General features: G+C 38.1%; 1 protein-coding gene across 2 annotated transcripts; it reads left to right on the top strand.

The window, feature by feature from the left end:
* Positions 1-3,435: 3,435 nt before the first annotated feature.
* Positions 3,436-16,321, top strand: LOC141698367 (alkaline/neutral invertase E, chloroplastic-like). 2 transcript variants are annotated; one of them, XM_074503053.1, is made up of 7 exons: positions 3,436-3,550; positions 10,992-11,735; positions 13,252-13,417; positions 13,513-13,724; positions 14,635-15,128; positions 15,232-15,280; positions 15,729-16,321. In XM_074503053.1, exons 2-7 carry the CDS (start codon positions 11,073-11,075, stop codon positions 16,053-16,055), a joined length of 1,911 nt encoding a protein of 636 aa, XP_074359154.1. In that variant the 5' UTR covers positions 3,436-3,550; positions 10,992-11,072; the 3' UTR covers positions 16,056-16,321. The 2 variants fall into 2 exon arrangements, with proteins under 2 accessions (XP_074359154.1, XP_074359155.1); XM_074503054.1 differs by having other exon boundaries at positions 3,440-3,550; positions 10,987-11,735.
* Positions 16,322-16,378: the final 57 nt, after the last annotated feature.

Below are 16,378 nucleotides of genomic sequence, written 5' to 3'. Positions count from 1 at the left end.
ATTTTTGAGTTTTTCTTGAATCTTTTATTGTTGAACAAAGTAAATTAAATCTTGTAGTAAAAATATGTTCATGCAGAAATTAACTTGCAGAAAAATAAAGAACACAAATCTTCAAAATTCACTTAATTTTATATTAAAATTAAAAATGTTTTGCTAAAAAATTTGTAAACTCTTTGTTGATAAAGAGCTTAGCTTCTTCTTGAGAGAGTTACAAGATTTTATATCTAAATTGTTACTTCTGACTAAAGGACCAGTGTTAACTTTATAAATCAGTTAACTGCTGATTTACACAATGTACAATAAGACATGCTATTAGATTTTGTAAACAGTCACTTGTCATTTCAATTTATAGAAAAGTATATCTCCTATTTCTGGCTTAGCATAACTTTAGCATCCTCTGATCATCTCGATCTTCCTTTGTCAGTTAATCTTCACTATTGATCTTGCACATCCTTCAAGCTACTATTTGTATACTTGTCAATCCAGCTGTTTGGATTGTTTGTTGATTCTTAATCTTGGATATTGAACTGATCTGCAATTTTGTAGTTTGAGATTTTACCTCGAGATCTCCATTTGGTCTATAGAGAACTTGACATCTCGATAAGTATATTGGCTTATCGAGATCTCTAATGCTCCATAGTAAATTTGACTTGGAGAGGTCTCTGAGTTCTCTTTAAGAGAATTTGGCTTGTAGAGATCTCTAGTCTTCATATCTTCACTTTGACTTATTAATATCTCTGAGTTCTCTAATGATTTATTGTCTTATCGATAACTCAGAGTTCTCTGGTCAAATTTGACTTGTCGACAACTCAGAGTTCTCTGGTCAAATTTGACTTATCGATATCTCTGAATTCTCTAGTGGAATTTGACTTATCGATAACTCAGAGTTCTCTACTGAATGTTGACTTGTCGATAACTCTGAGTTATCTAGTGAAGAAATGACTTGTCGATATCTCCAATCTTCGTGTCTTCAATTTGACTTGTCGATATCTTTGTGAGTTCTCTAGTGCCTTTCCTGACTTCTCGATAAGTCATTCTGAGTTCTCGAATGACTTCTCTATAACACTAAATCTGTGACTTATAGAGATCTTGACTCAGAACATTTTTCCTAAAACAGATTTATTTAACTCCAAGCTTCTTCATAATTTTTCTAAGGCATGATCTTCTTCCAGAGAGAATTCTTAGGCTTGACACTGTTTATAGAAAAAGACTTCAGTCTGCTCCTTTGACATTTTTACAGACTTTAGGTGTTACAAGTACAAAATACAAATTAAGATAACAATACAATTTATTTAGGGTTGACAAATTGTCTTAGTCTTGTTAAGGTACAGGCATATCCTGCACAACACAAAGTGCCAATTACTCTTATTTTCTTCTATTTTAATTAGTAATTACTGAAATGTCCCCGCTTCCATTAAAGTTAACAGTCATATTGGATGGAAAGTCGTCAATGAGGTGCAAATAGAAGCGAAATTAATTTTATGGGGTGTATGTTGACAGAGAAAATAATGTAGACTCAAATCACAAAAATGAAAATAAAAGTGGGTTAGAAACTGCCAATTACTCTTAACTTTTTACCTCGGTCAAGTTGTTAAGTAGTATTTTCTCTTCACACCATGGTCCATCAACATATTAATACATCAAACACTATAATTCGTCTAATCATCATATGGTCTTTACACATAGATGAACATGAGCGATGATCCACTATCTTTTATAGCAACGCAAAACAATGATATGCGAAACTTTGTGAAAGCGAGCTTAAACGGAGTAGCGTAAACATCTAAAATCACAATAGAATTCTCAAATTAATCAAAAAAATAAAAAAATTACAATTAACCTGGAGATGATTCAGGTGCATAAGTTGCAAATGGACGTATGGACGTGATTGGTAGAGGAAGAGTCGAAGAGACGTAATACCGGGAGTATATGCCTCCATGTTTATCTAATGCAACAGAGTTGTAACGGAGCCCTAACTGATATGACATGACAGGATGCTTATGTGTTTGCTGACGTGAAATTAAATGTCTCACAGAACCCTATGTTGTATTATTAAATATAAACAGAATTGTATTTTACACCCTTATATTTAGCCAAATATTAATTTTGTATACCTGTTTTTATAAATTGCAGTTTGCATATCCCTATTTTGAAATCCGCTTCAAGTTGCACCCTTTTAGTCAAAAAAAATTAATTTTTTTGCCAAAAATATTATTTTCAACAACATATATATTCTATTATTGAAGAAAAAAGATGAGATATATTGTTGGAGACAACAATTAGGACTAAAAAATTAGGTAAAAAAGGTGTATATTGTAGCGGATTTGAAAATAGGGGGATGCAAACTGTAATTTTAAAAAATAGGTATACAAAATTAAATTTTTGTCAAATATAAAGAGCGCAAAATGTAATTCTCTGTTAAATATATAATCGATTTACGGTCTATTCTTTATTAATGATTATTATTCAAATTCGTAAAAAATTATATATACTTGTAAATTGCTCCTGAATACTTAACATTTGGTGGGGGCGGGGCACGGATAAATTAAGAAACGTGTTGAAAAATTAAGAAAAAGTAATTTAGTTAGTGAGATATATTAAATTTTGATGAAAAAATATATACGTTATTTCAAAAATATTAACAACTGAAAAGCATTAAAATAAAAATATTAACAATATATTGGAATATCACATTATGATAATTTGAAGAAAGATAATTATTTCTTTCGTAGAGGTCCTTGGACCTAGTTGGGCAATTACGACATCGTGTAATATTTTAGACCTTGGAACTTGATTTTGGTTACATATATAGAGAGTTTGGATAAGATAAATTGAACTTGGGAAAATGAATTATTCACACACACGTGTATATGCAAACTTACACTCTCAAAAAAAATTTATAATATGTGTTCATGAGCATGTAATAAATACGAAAATTTATAAATTTAATATATTAATTTAATTTTTTTAAAAATAATAATAAATTCCAGTATTTACAAAAACTTCACTAATCAAAATGACCTAAAATTATAAATTTTCTAACTTCTTATAAATTCGGGTAAAAGACAAATTTAACCTATTTTTACACAAAATTAACAAAAATGATCATTTTTTGAAAAGTGGGTCAATTATAGCCGATGAGATACCCAATTTTCAGTGCAATGGAGTATTCACTTTATATATTCATTTTATATGAAATACTCAACTCTAAATAGAATATTCTATATAAATTAGATTATCCAACGGTGTAATATTTAATGGAGCCACTTTCTTCAAAATAATTATTTTAATTAAATTTTTCAAAATTTGGATATTTTTATCATTTTTTTTTATAAATTAATGGACAAACAGTAAAAAACCACATTGCCTAAAAATGTTTTTCCATTCCTTGTAATTTCTTTAGATTTAATGTACACGTAATTTATTTGTACATACATACATGATACATCCACATTTCTACATTGATTAGTAATAATAATATCCCAAGATTAGGACCCAAACCCAAGATTGTGTTGTTTACATTTCCACCCGAGCTAGGTTAATCACCCAGGTAATAATACTGTTGACGGAGGAATTTGGTATCAACAAAGTTTGAGGTTCTTCGCCGGAATCAAGATCTACGATGGTGGTCCCTCGCCTGAAAAGTGAGCGGAGTGTGGTGGTTGTGATAAATTGGGGGCTGAGATTGCTTAGGGTTGGTGGTGGCTCCTTATGGCTCTCGTTTCCGACCCCTCACAATTTGCATACGTATCCCTATTTATAGGGAATCAAGCCCACGTAGTTCTTGGGGAATAAGAAATCTAATGGGCTTAGACTTCTTATTCCCAGGCCCGGTCCAGAATCCATCTTCCGCTAGCTTTAGGAATATCCAACTATGAGGCCCAACCGCGAAGGCCCAAGGCTCGTTTGTAATCGCAGGACTTCACGGATAATGCATCTCCCTGCGCAAGGATAACATTCCGCTACAGCTATCTCCCTTGAATTACGAACGCAGGTATAGCCACGGTTCACCCCAAATGCCAGACGCGTCCCTGTCCCCCGAATGAGGATAACCCACCAGATAGCAGGACAGGTGATCCCAAGCTCTTGGGTGCAAAGTGCAGGATGACTCCAAAGTTCTCCAATGAGGACACCCATTGAATACAAGAACAGAGTTCCCAAAGCACACACCAAAGTTAACCCCGCATCCCCAACGAGGACACCCGTTGAATACAGGAGGAGGCCTTCAATCATCAGGCATACCCCTGGAGGTCTTCAAGCTTTTCACGGACATCCCCCTCCTTGACCGTCTCAAGGAGGGAATTCTTCAAAGAGTACCTGCAACAAATATGTTAGTGAAAATAATCCTCCATTGCTCCTTCCACGCTTGTCTTGCTTTAAACTTACTCTTGATCATGCATTCTTCACACATAGGTCGTCCTGAACGATTGGGCGCGTCCTGACGCTACGAACTCCACATATTGCTATATCTTTCAAGTATCTCTATTTGCTTTGTCTTGAATGAGAACAAGCTCAACCATCCCAAAGTGTGCATCTCCAGGAGGCAGGACGCGTCCTCCCCTTGTAAAATACACATATTCTCCTTGCTTGGCAACCTTATTACCTATACAGCTCATCCCATTATTTTTACTTATCAGGGCGCGTCCTGCGCCTTGGGCGCGTCCTGCGTCTTGGGCGCGTCCTCCTCCTTTCAATATCTTCCTGCTCATCTCTTTACATGACAACCCAAAGTACAGCCTACACAATCATGGACGCATCCTACATATACAGGGCGCGTCTTCGCTTCATACAATGTAGACCAAAACCTAATTATTCATCTTCTTGCCCCAATTCAATTCCAATTGACCCGTATTTGACCCGAGATGATCCAATACCAAATTTTGGCTATAACAACTACCCCCCGAATTCCATATGAAGTTGAAAACAAAATTGGAATTCTAATATCTACATCCAAGCAAAAATTTGTGTCATCCTCCACTCGTATGAGTATGCGTCCTCTACATCTTCCTCTATGAGGGCGGATTCTCAATTAAGGCCGCGTCTTCGGAATCTTATCCTCCTTATTGACCATGACGGCGCGCTCTCACTCTTTGCCGCGTTCACAATTGTTATTCACATTTCTTCCCGCCTTCACCTATGAATACCCCTTCTCTTCCTGATAACTTTAACCTTGGTTTGTCTAGAGAGGCTTACCACTTATGTACCATATCTCTAAGCTTACATGAGCTAACTCGGTGTAAGAAACAAGAGAATTTATACAAAAGTGTGCACTTCACATACTTTGGAAAAGCACAATCCATTAACAAAGGTTTGAGGGTTCTCTAACTTTTTCATCCCAATATTGGTCTCCCATGAGCGTGCCTTAAACTGAAAGGGTCATCATATGAGGGCGCGCACTAAGGAAAGCGCGACCAGAATAAAACACTAGCTCTCTGATCTTCAAGTAATAAATAATCTTTGACGCAAGGAGGACGTGCCTTGTTGGTGATAGTGATCCTTCCACCGATGACACAATACCATTCTATATTTGATTTCCTGCTTCTTTCCAAATCATGACTCCAAACCGCTGATCTCATCTTTTCGACAAATAGCGTGATTCATTTATTCAAATCAAAGTCAAAACTTTTACAATCTTCTTCAATCATCTATTTTTAGAGGGCGCGCCCTTTAAAGAGGTGACGTCTTCCTCAAATAATTAACATCATTAGAGGGCGCGTCCTCTTTACAAGGAGCGTTTTGCTCGATGAGAGGAGCGTCCACGTCGACAAGAGTATCATTCTTGGAGGGCGCGTCCTCTATGAGAGGAGCGTCCATCTCCACAAGGGGAATCACCCTTGGAAGGCGCGTCTTCTCTAAGAGGAGCGTCTACTTCGACAAGCTAACATCCTTGGAGGGCGCGTCCTCTCTAAGAGGAGCGGCTTATCTCGACAAGTTCTTCATCCTTGGAGGGCGCGTCATCTGTCAGAGACGCATCCTCCTCGACAAGGGTATTCATCCTTGGAGGGCGCGTCCTCTGTCAGAGACGCATCCACCTCGACAAGGGTATTCATCCTTGGAGGGCGCGTCCTCTGTCAGAGACGCATCCACCTCGACAAGGGAAATCATCCTTGGAGGGCGCGTCCTCTGTCGGAGACGCATCCACCTCGACAAGGGAAATCATTCTTTAAGGGAGCTACCTCTGTAAGAGGTGCATCTATCTCGACAAGCTAACATCCTTGGAGGGCGCGTCCTCTCTAAGAGGAGCGGCTTATCTCGACAAGGTCTTCATCCTTGGAGGGCGTGTCCTCTCTAAGAGGAGTGGCTTATCTCGACAAGGTCTTCATCCTTGGAGGGCGCGTCCTCTCTAAGAGGAGCGTCTTATCTCGACAAGGGTATTCATCCTTGGAGGGCGCGTCTTCTGTCAGAGACGCATCCACCTTGACAAGGGAAATCATCCTTGGAGGGCGCGTCCTCTGTCGGAGACGCATCCACCTCGACAAGGGAAATCATTCTTTAAGGGAGCTACCTCTGTAAGAGGCGCGTCTACCTCGACAAGCTAACATCCTTGGAGGGCGCGTCCTTTGTAAGAGGAGCATCTACCTCGACAAGGGTCTTCTACAAAATCTTCATGTAACAAAACTAAATCAAAGATCAATATTTTTAGAAGGCTTTTATCTTCAACAAAGCTCAAGCGATGCAGAAACTATCTCTTGTTGAAACATCTCCCAACGAGGCATCTCACGAAGTGGCATCTGATAAAGGGCATCTCACTCTCAGAGACATTTTCTTAAAGTTGAGCGTTTCCTTAAACATGAGTATTTTTCCGACCTTAAGCATCTCTCTTATTTTTAGGAAAAGCCATGTACCTTACTCATGTGGCAATATGTAACACCACAGAACTAATGAGAGGTAACCTACCCCCCGAGCGTGCACCTTGTCAAAAGTACTTTGTAGCCTCATCTTCCTCATCTGAACTAATGCAACTCCCACATTCCCTTTTTGCTAAAGACAACCAGATGACCTTGGTAGTCATATCGAAAGAAGAAGCCTTAACATATGAGCCAAATATGCTCAGGGCGCGTCCTGAAAACTCACTCAGATTATTGAGGATGTGAGGGCGCGTTCGTTGAAACTAAACTCTCGACATACTAGGAAGATCATTGTACTTCATTCGCTTCTGTATAAATCATGTATGTAATATCGAGGAAGATCACATGGGTATTTCAATAAAGGCGCGCCTTGAGAGAGATAGCCTTGGAGAGTTTACTTATAACTGTTGAGGATATAACATTATATCCTTAGATGAAGGAGCTCATTCATGTCCTGGGGCCTCACCTTGACAATTAAGGGGCGCGTCCTAGGATTCATGGTACCTCTACTCTGATAGATTCTTTTCTCTTGAAGTTCCAATATTAAGATTCTCCTTGTGGTCAATAAAGTTCACCTCACCATCAATATTTTTTTTTTGAGGGCGCGCCTTAAGGAAAGGGCGCGTCTTGAAAGATGAGGAATTAGTTCCAGTCGAGCCATTCTTCAAGTAGTGACTATAACTCATCTGATTATCATGACATCTTCATTGAAAACTTCCATAGACTTTTTCTTCTGAGGGCGCGCCCTGGGAGAGCAATTCTCCACTGAATGTTTCACATGCAGAGGGCGCGCCTTAATATATTGTGACGCAGCACTTGGTAACTCATGAGATTTTTTCCTGATAAGATTTCCTACCTACAATAAACACAATTAATATGGAACTTGAAATGTTACCTGGAGGACGCGTCCTAGAGGGACGGACGTGTCCAGTCGGTGAATTTTCCTGAAATTTGCTGAAAGTCATATGGGCCCCAAATATTTTAATCAAGGCGCGTCCTAAGAGTTTGTGGGGGATTTTCTCCATGCCAAATCTCTTTCCCAATCCTCTTCCTGCACAAGTCCCAAAAACAAGTAATGTAAAATACAACGAAACTAGTTGAGTGTTACCTTGATGGATCTTGTTAAAGGCGATGACTAGCTCATGATAGTAATGCCTTCTTCTTGGAGTGTTCTCCTCCCGATCGTCCTCAGATTTGCGCCTGATTAAGTCTTCTAAACTGAATAGTGTTCTTAAATCTTCTAAATCAAATAGAATTGTTCAGTCTTCTCGTTGGAGTAGGATTCTCCAATCTTCTAAATGGAATAGGATTCTCCAATCTTCTAATTAGAACATGATTCTCCCATCTTCTAGATAGAATAGAATTCTTCAATCTTCTAAATAGAATAGGATTCTTCAATCTTCTATACCAAATAGGTTTCTCCCAATCTTCTTAATGGAATGGGTTTCTTGCAATCTTCTAAGATAAATAGGATTTTTTGGTAAAAATTCGTAGCTGCTGTTTTCCTCTGTTTCCGGGCTGCTCAACTTGGATTGTCCTATCCATATCATCTCTGAATTAAAGAGAATTCAATAAGCTTCGCGTAGGCTGTAAGATCGTTCAAATCTGACTTACGGAACTCGAGATACGGCCCAAACAGTGTAAGCAAATCGCTTAACCCACCAAATCCGAATTTTTCATCCAATTTTGCTCCTTTGTGGCCATGGTTGTAAACTTCAACCCTCATGGCTGGAAATCATCATCCATGGATCTCCCTCGTGGCCGTGGATACTACATTCAAATCTCCTTCGACCCCCCTGGCCAAAAATATTTATTTTACGGATCTCCTTCGTGGCCGTTGTATGCAACTCCTCTGTGGCTATCCTTCAATTCTTGCGTCAAAGAACCTTCATCGTGACGAGACATCTCTTCCTCCTGAGATTATGATCTTGATGAGCACCCCTCCTTCTAGCGCCAATTTGTTGACGGAGGAATTTGGTATCAACAAAGTTTGAGGTTCTTCGCCGGAATCAAGATCTACGATGGTGGTCCCTCGCCTGAAAAGTGAGCGGAGTGTGGTGGTTGTGATAAATTGGGGGCTGAGATTGCTTAGGGTTGGTGGTGGCTCCTTATGGCTCTCGTTTCCGACCCCTCACAATTTGCCTACGTATCCCTATTTATAGGGAATCAAGCCCACGTAGTTCTTGGGGAATAAGAAATCTAATGGGCTTAGACTTCTTATTCCCAGGCCCGGTCCAGAATCCATCTTCCGCTAGCTTTAGGAATATCCAACTATGAGGCCCAACCGCGAAGGCCCAAGGCTCGTTTGTAATCGCAGGACTTCACGGATAATGCATCTCCCTGCGCAAGGATAACATTCCGCTACAGCTATCTCCCTTGAATTACGAACGCAGGTATAGCCACGGTTCACCCCAAATGCCAGACGCGTCCCTGTCCCCCGAATGAGGATAACCCACCAGATAGCAGGACAGGTGATCCCAAGCTCTTGGGTGCAAAGTGCAGGATGACTCCAAAGTTCTCCAATGAGGACACCCATTGAATACAAGAACAGAGTTCCCAAAGCACACACCAAAGTTAACCCCGCATCCCCAACGAGGACACCCGTTGAATACAGGAGGAGGCCTTCAATCATCAGGCATACCCCTGGAGGTCTTCAAGCTTTTCACGGACATCCCCCTCCTTGACCGTCTCAAGGAGGGAATTCTTCAAAGAGTACCTGCAACAAATATGTTAGTGAAAATAATCCTCCATTGCTCCTTCCACGCTTGTCTTGCTTTAAACTTACTCTTGATCATGCATTCTTCACACATAGGTCGTCCTGAACGATTGGGCGCGTCCTGACGCTACGAACTCCACATATTGCTATATCTTTCAAGTATCTCTATTTGCTTTGTCTTGAATGAGAACAAGCTCAACCATCCCAAAGTGTGCATCTCCAGGAGGCAGGACGCGTCCTCCCCTTGTAAAATACACATATTCTCCTTGCTTGGCAACCTTATTACCTATACAGCTCATCCCATTATTTTTACTTATCAGGGCGCGTCCTGCGCCTTGGGCGCGTCCTGCGTCTTGGGCGCGTCCTCCTCCTTTCAATATCTTCCTGCTCATCTCTTTACATGACAACCCAAAGTACAGCCTACACAATCATGGACGCATCCTACATATACAGGGCGCGTCTTCGCTTCATACAATGTAGACCAAAACCTAATTATTCATCTTCTTGCCCCAATTCAATTCCAATTGACCCGTATTTGACCCGAGATGATCCAATACCAAATTTTGGCTATAACAAATACAAATATCATCATCATCTTGTTTTTCTTCATGTTCTGTAAGCAAATGATAATGCTTTTTATGGTTAATGTTAAGCCCTATTGTTGTTTGTGTTTAATGAACCTGAGGGTGAACTTTGGGTAATTAACTGTGGTTATAAGCTTTTATGGTATATATATACAGACCCAACTTTTAATTCTACCATTTGTATTCTCATACTTGCAAAAATTGTAACCTCAAGTTTCTTAAGGTCGCCAACAAAGTGGTTGACTCATGTTCACGAGTTCGACTCCTGCTAGTGCGTGTACGATTAATTAAATAAAAAAAAGTTTATTTACCTTATGCTAAGGCCTATGCATTCCCTTGTTCATACTAGACAATTTCATTATTTTGGGTAGTTACCTAAAATCACACTTGGGGGTCCTATATTTTCATAAACAATCCTTTATCCTAATAAAGATAACTTATCATGTGGCTGTGTGATGTTGGTTACTTTTTTAGTCTCGTGTGGAGTAGGATAGTGACTCGAGGTTTTGATATGTAATGGTATGAATCAAGAGGACTCTGGTTCATTATTTGCGTGATCGTGGAATTCAGCATTATGACATGTGAGATGATTAGTTCAGTTTGCAAGTACGATTTTTATCACTAAGTGCACCAACAAATCATTATTTTTTGGGGCCTGTATCAAGATAGACCGGACTCACGATTTGATCAGGGTTGTCATAATTAGTCATTGTTTGTATTTGGAGTTATAGATACTGTTTATTCTTCTCACATGATATTTCTGTATTAGTGAGATGAAAGTATATTGGGTTTAATGTTTGTTATTTTCAATACTGATACGAACTTCAAGTTTACATAGTGCAGTTTTGAGGAGGTACTGTTTATAAGAAACAAAGGTCTGGTGTTTAAGTAGTGCTGTTCCGAGGAGGCACAAGTTATACTATCATGGGTGTTCCTTCAGAAGCATTTCTTCAAGTTCTTTCTGCACCAGGGACTCACTTGTACCATAGAGAGTTTCCCTATGAAAAGTCGAATATGTTTGTCTCAGACAGATTTAGGAGAGGAAGAGGGTGCAGGTATACCCAATCCACAAAAGTTAGTCTTCAAAATTTTACTAGGATCTTTGCAAGTGTCCGTGCTGATGGTATGAGTCATAAGAAGAAACCAATATACGGTTCGGAAGGCTTGACTTGTAAATGCGGACGGGCGGATAGTATAAGTGAGGCAGCCGCTGAGGAGGGAAAGAGAACATTGATTAATGGCATGAAAACTAATTCAGATGTTTCAAATTTTGAATCGACTCAACAGTTGAAAAGTGAAAATGGCGGTGTCTCTTCGAATTTAGGAACACCTGGGACAATTTATAGTAAGTTAAATGAGGTTAAAGATTCTTTTGAGGATGAAGCATGGGACTTGTTGCGAGCATCCATGGTATATTATTGTGGTAATCCTATTGGGACAATTGCAGCTAATGATCCAAATGATTCCAGCATTCTCAACTATGATCAGGTCTTCATACGTGACTTCATACCCTCTGGGATAGCTTTCCTTCTTAAAGGAGAGTATGACATTGTACGGAACTTCATCCTCCATACCCTTCAGTTGCAGGTAATATCTTATTTTTAATTTAGCAAAGCAGGCATTCAACATTGATAGTCCTATGCCTCATGTTCTGCAATTAGCTAATAAAGCTTCTAATCTTTTCAGTGAAAATACTTTATAGTTTATAATATGTTTTCACGAGACATATCTTTTTATTGTATGTGTCTTCTTTTCCAAATGATATGCTTAACCAAAATTTAATAAGATGGCTTCTCTTTTAACCTTTTATGGTTTTGGATTTTCTTTAGGATTTGAAGTACTCTTTATCTTTAACACTAAATTAGGACCCAGTTCACATTTTTATCACTGAACTCTTTTTTCCTGTATGTAATATGCTTCTCCGATGTGACAATCTGCTTCAACATTGGGAAATAAATAAAACGTGACGCAAGCAAAAGAACACATATAGAATTTTTTATACATCTAAGATATGGCCTTGCTAGGTTATGGAGGTGGCACCTATTGTTTCTCTCAGTAATTTTGGGGTTTAAAAAATGTGAGGTCTTCACATTGTATATTAGGTTTAAAGTTGGGATTTATCAGTGCCAAAGTCAGTGGTTTTTGGCAGAAGGAGAGAGCAATTTTGTGACCAATATGTTTGGGTGGCTACCCAGATAAGTGGACTTAGAACTAGGACAGTTTCTGGTGTTCATTTAGTCCTATAATTTCTTTTACTTGGTCAAGTAATCATTACTAAGTTTTCAGCAGCCGAAATTCAGCTACTAGGTCGGAGTTAGACATGATAGATTTTTGGAAAGATTTGTTTTTCTGTTAGTTAACGGTAAAAAGGTCGAGTAAAATGGTGAAGTGTATATCAAGTTTAACTTTAATGCGCGAAAGTACATTTTATCGAAGACAACTGTGGTAGGACATTGATCAACCAATAATGTGATTTTTTCCCAGTACAACATTAGAAAATTCTAACATTCTCGACTTGTGATGTGCCCTGTGGTAAATTAGATTCGTCAAGGCTAAAATACTAAATTAGCAGCTGTTAGTCTATCTTCACTAGATTGCTACTAACCTCATCATCTTCAGTTGAACATGTCGACTCAGGCTGTTAATCCTAGTTATGGTCAAGTAGTACAATGACTAATTCAGTTAAGTCATTGCTCTATTTTTGAAGCATTGCGATGTATTTTTGATGTTGAGTTGACATAATTTCCGTTCTCTATTGGATTTTTTTATCAGTATACGTTTTAATCTTCACAAGTAGATTTGTATTGATACATTAATTGTGTCTGCTTTTGTGAGATTGAGAAACCTTTATGAATCCCCAGTGTATTTAAACCTTAAGTGGCTGATTATGATTTTTTTCGTTGTGCAATCAAAACATTTTTAATATCTACATTACTGTGTATCATCATGGACCTCCAGTTTGTCGCAAAGAAGAGTCGGTACATATATGAAAACCTCTCTTTTAACTTACAATCACCTTTTTACTTTCTTTTTTATTTTATTTTTTTGTTTTGCATACTTGAACCTCAACTTCATCCCGTCAATATGATTCACTTCTAATCAGAGTTGGGAAAAAACAATGGATTGCCATAGTCCAGGACAAGGACTGATGCCTGCTAGTTTTAAAGTGCGAACAGTACCACTCGACGGTGATGATTCTGCAACAGAAGATATTTTGGATCCGGACTTTGGTGAGGCAGCAATTGGTCGCGTTGCACCAGTAGATTCTGGTAAATTTACATCTAGTTCGTTGAGATATCTGTACACATTTATGATCAAATATATTTATAAACCTATAACAAATATTATTCCATATGTGCTTCAGGATTGTGGTGGATTATATTGTTGCGAGCATATGGAAAGTGTTCGGGTGACCGTTCTGTTCAGGAAAGGGTTGATGTGCAAACGGGAATCAAAATGATTTTAAAGTTATGTCTTGCTGATGGCTTTGATATGTTTCCTACTTTATTGGTGACAGATGGTTCTTGTATGATAGATCGCCGCATGGGAATTCATGGCCACCCATTGGAAATCCAGGTAGTCTTAGAAACTGTAGTTCCAACACTATAATGCATTTCTTTATCTTTTGTAGAGAAATATTGCATCAATCCCATCAACATTTAATTTTTTTTACAAATTCAAAGCTTATTACTCATCACTTTCGTGTTCCGGCGAAGTCTTGTATCATTCATAAGTTTATGCATTTGATGGCTTGATTATAAAAAATATTCGATATAAGAGCATCTCCAACCCAAGTGACCCCTTGCCTATATTTGTGCCACATAGACAAATTTAGGGATCCATGTTCATAAAATCATCTCCAACATATTTGAGTAAACATTTTGTTTCCCTATCTTGTTAACCTATATTTGTGGCACCATTTCAGATCGAGTTTATTTGTAAATTCGATTAAAAGACGAATAAATTTGATCCATAATTTTACTTATTTATTTGGTTTAATTTTTTTTAAATATATATTATTATTAACTAAATACTTTTTATTAATATTTGATAAAAAAAAAAATCACTCTATATGACACTACAAAAATTAGACTATTTTAGTTGGTGCTAAACTATAAACAACTAATAAAAATATGATTCTATATTACATTTGAAGATATAGGTACGAATATAGGTAACACGATTGGAGTAAAACTATTTTTTTACGTAGATTTTAGGTAACCATTATTTTACTATATATTAGGTAATAATTATATGGAATAGGGTTGGAGATGCTCTTAACATTATGCAATTGATGACCACTGACATATGGTGTAACAGGAGGCTTGGCTAAACAATTATTAGCACAATTTTGCTTTAAATAGGACAAAACGGACTAACCACTTTTCTGCTATTGTCATTCTTTTGAGAACATTTTCTTCTATTGTCATTCTTTTGAGAACGTAAAATGGTACACAATTTTTCATGTGATATTGTACACTTGCAGGCATTATTCTATTCGGCATTACTTTCTGCACGTGAGATGCTTGCACCTGAGGATGGATCAACTGACCTTATAACAGCACTAAACAATCGTTTAGTTGCATTACCGTTCCATATCAGGGAGTATTATTGGACTGACATGAAAAAACTAAATGAAATCTACCGTTACAAGACAGAAGAATATTCATATGATGCTGTTAATAAGTTCAATATTTACCCTGATCAAATTCCCCCCTGGCTGGTGGAGTGGATGCCTAATAAAGGAGGCTATTTGATTGGAAACTTGCAGCCAGCTCACATGGATTTTCGCTTCTTTTCTCTTGGAAATTTATGGTCAATAATTAGCAGCCTTGCAACAACAGAACAATCACATTCTATATTGGATCTGATAGAAGCCAAATGGGCAGAATTAGTAGCTGATATGCCTTTAAAGATATGTTATCCTGCTCTTGACGGAGAGGAATGGCGAATTGTTACGGGCAGTGATCCTAAGAACACGTATACTTCTTAAGTCTTGGTGGCCAGCGTGTTACTACAGTTGTTATTGGATCATGACAGAATTTTTTCCTTACTAAATAATTGATTTTCTTTTTAAATGCAGGCCTTGGTCCTACCACAACGGTGGCTCCTGGCCAACTTTGCTTTGGCAGGTTAGTTTATGATAATCATGAAGGGGTTGCTGCCTTTAAGTTTCCTCTTGTTCAAACCCACAAGAGGAGTTACTGAAGAAGCACTTTTTATTAAGGCAACTGGGCTGGCAGGCCATATTTTTGATAGATTTCACTCTTTATAATTCCATTTCAATTGCCTAATTTACTAGCATGACATTAACTACAATATAAATAATATTGCTAAGGAGTTCTTTCCACATAACTGTTAGATCTCACATGGTTAATTGCATGTCATGCATTTAAATTGCCAGCACTATCTTGGTCAACCAAATTGATTAGAGGTGTACATAAAGAGGAACGGGACTGTAGTAACTATGTATATTGACATAGATTGACTGATATTTTGTGTAATTTTGGTCTGTCATAGAATCATGTGTTAACCTAAACAGAAAATTGTTAATCTGCTTGAAATTTTTGTATTTCTCAGCTCACAGTGGCATGCATAAAGATGAACAGGCCTGGAATTGCTGAAAATGCAGTGAAAATTGCCGAAAGGCGCTTAGCCAGGGACAAGTGGCCAGAATATTATGACACCAAGCGTGGAAGACTCATAGGGAAACAGGCACATCTCTTTCAAACTTGGTCAATTGCAGGATATCTTGTAGCAAAACTTCTCCTTGCCAAACCGGAGGCAGCAAATATACTTGTGAATTTAGAAGATACTGAGCTATTAAATGCATTTTCTTGCATGCTCAGTTCCAATCCAAGAAGAAAACGTTCTCAGATGGGAGCGAAAAAGAGCTACATTATATGAGCATATGCGAGAGACCGCCATATTTTTGTGAAGCATCACCATTCCCTTCGAGTGACAATCATTTGTGTAGATATCTATCCAAACTTCTTATGTGCCTTGTCAGAGTATAATGAGAGGTATAATTAGGTTGAAAATCATTGTAATCAATTAAAGCACCAGGCATATTACAATATTTCAGTACTTGTAACAGGATTTAGTTACAAGCTGTACTAAGACGTTACTGACTTTGCTGGCTAATCAACAGTTAAGAAGACAATGGTCGAATATTGCATTGCTATGTACTTCGATTCTGCGCTGTGCCTGTGATACATGCCTCGAACTCG

The sequence above is a fragment of the Apium graveolens genome, chromosome 11, assembly GCF_009905375.1.
Source record: "Apium graveolens cultivar Ventura chromosome 11, ASM990537v1, whole genome shotgun sequence".
In the NCBI taxonomy this organism is placed as follows: domain Eukaryota; kingdom Viridiplantae; phylum Streptophyta; class Magnoliopsida; order Apiales; family Apiaceae; genus Apium; species Apium graveolens.
The sequence above is the reverse complement of the archived record's forward strand: the minus strand, read 5'-3'. Positions and strand labels throughout refer to the sequence as shown.

Coding starts and splice junctions, on each gene's coding strand:
- LOC141698367 (XM_074503053.1), top strand. CDS start 11,073: ATGGGTGTTCCTTCAGAAGCATTTCTTCAAGTTCTTTCTGCACCAGGG. Junction 13,418..13,512: donor CGTTGCACCAGTAGATTCTG/GTAAATTTACAT, acceptor TATGTGCTTCAG/GATTGTGGTGGATTATATTG. Junction 15,281..15,728: donor GGCCAACTTTGCTTTGGCAG/GTTAGTTTATGA, acceptor TGTATTTCTCAG/CTCACAGTGGCATGCATAAA.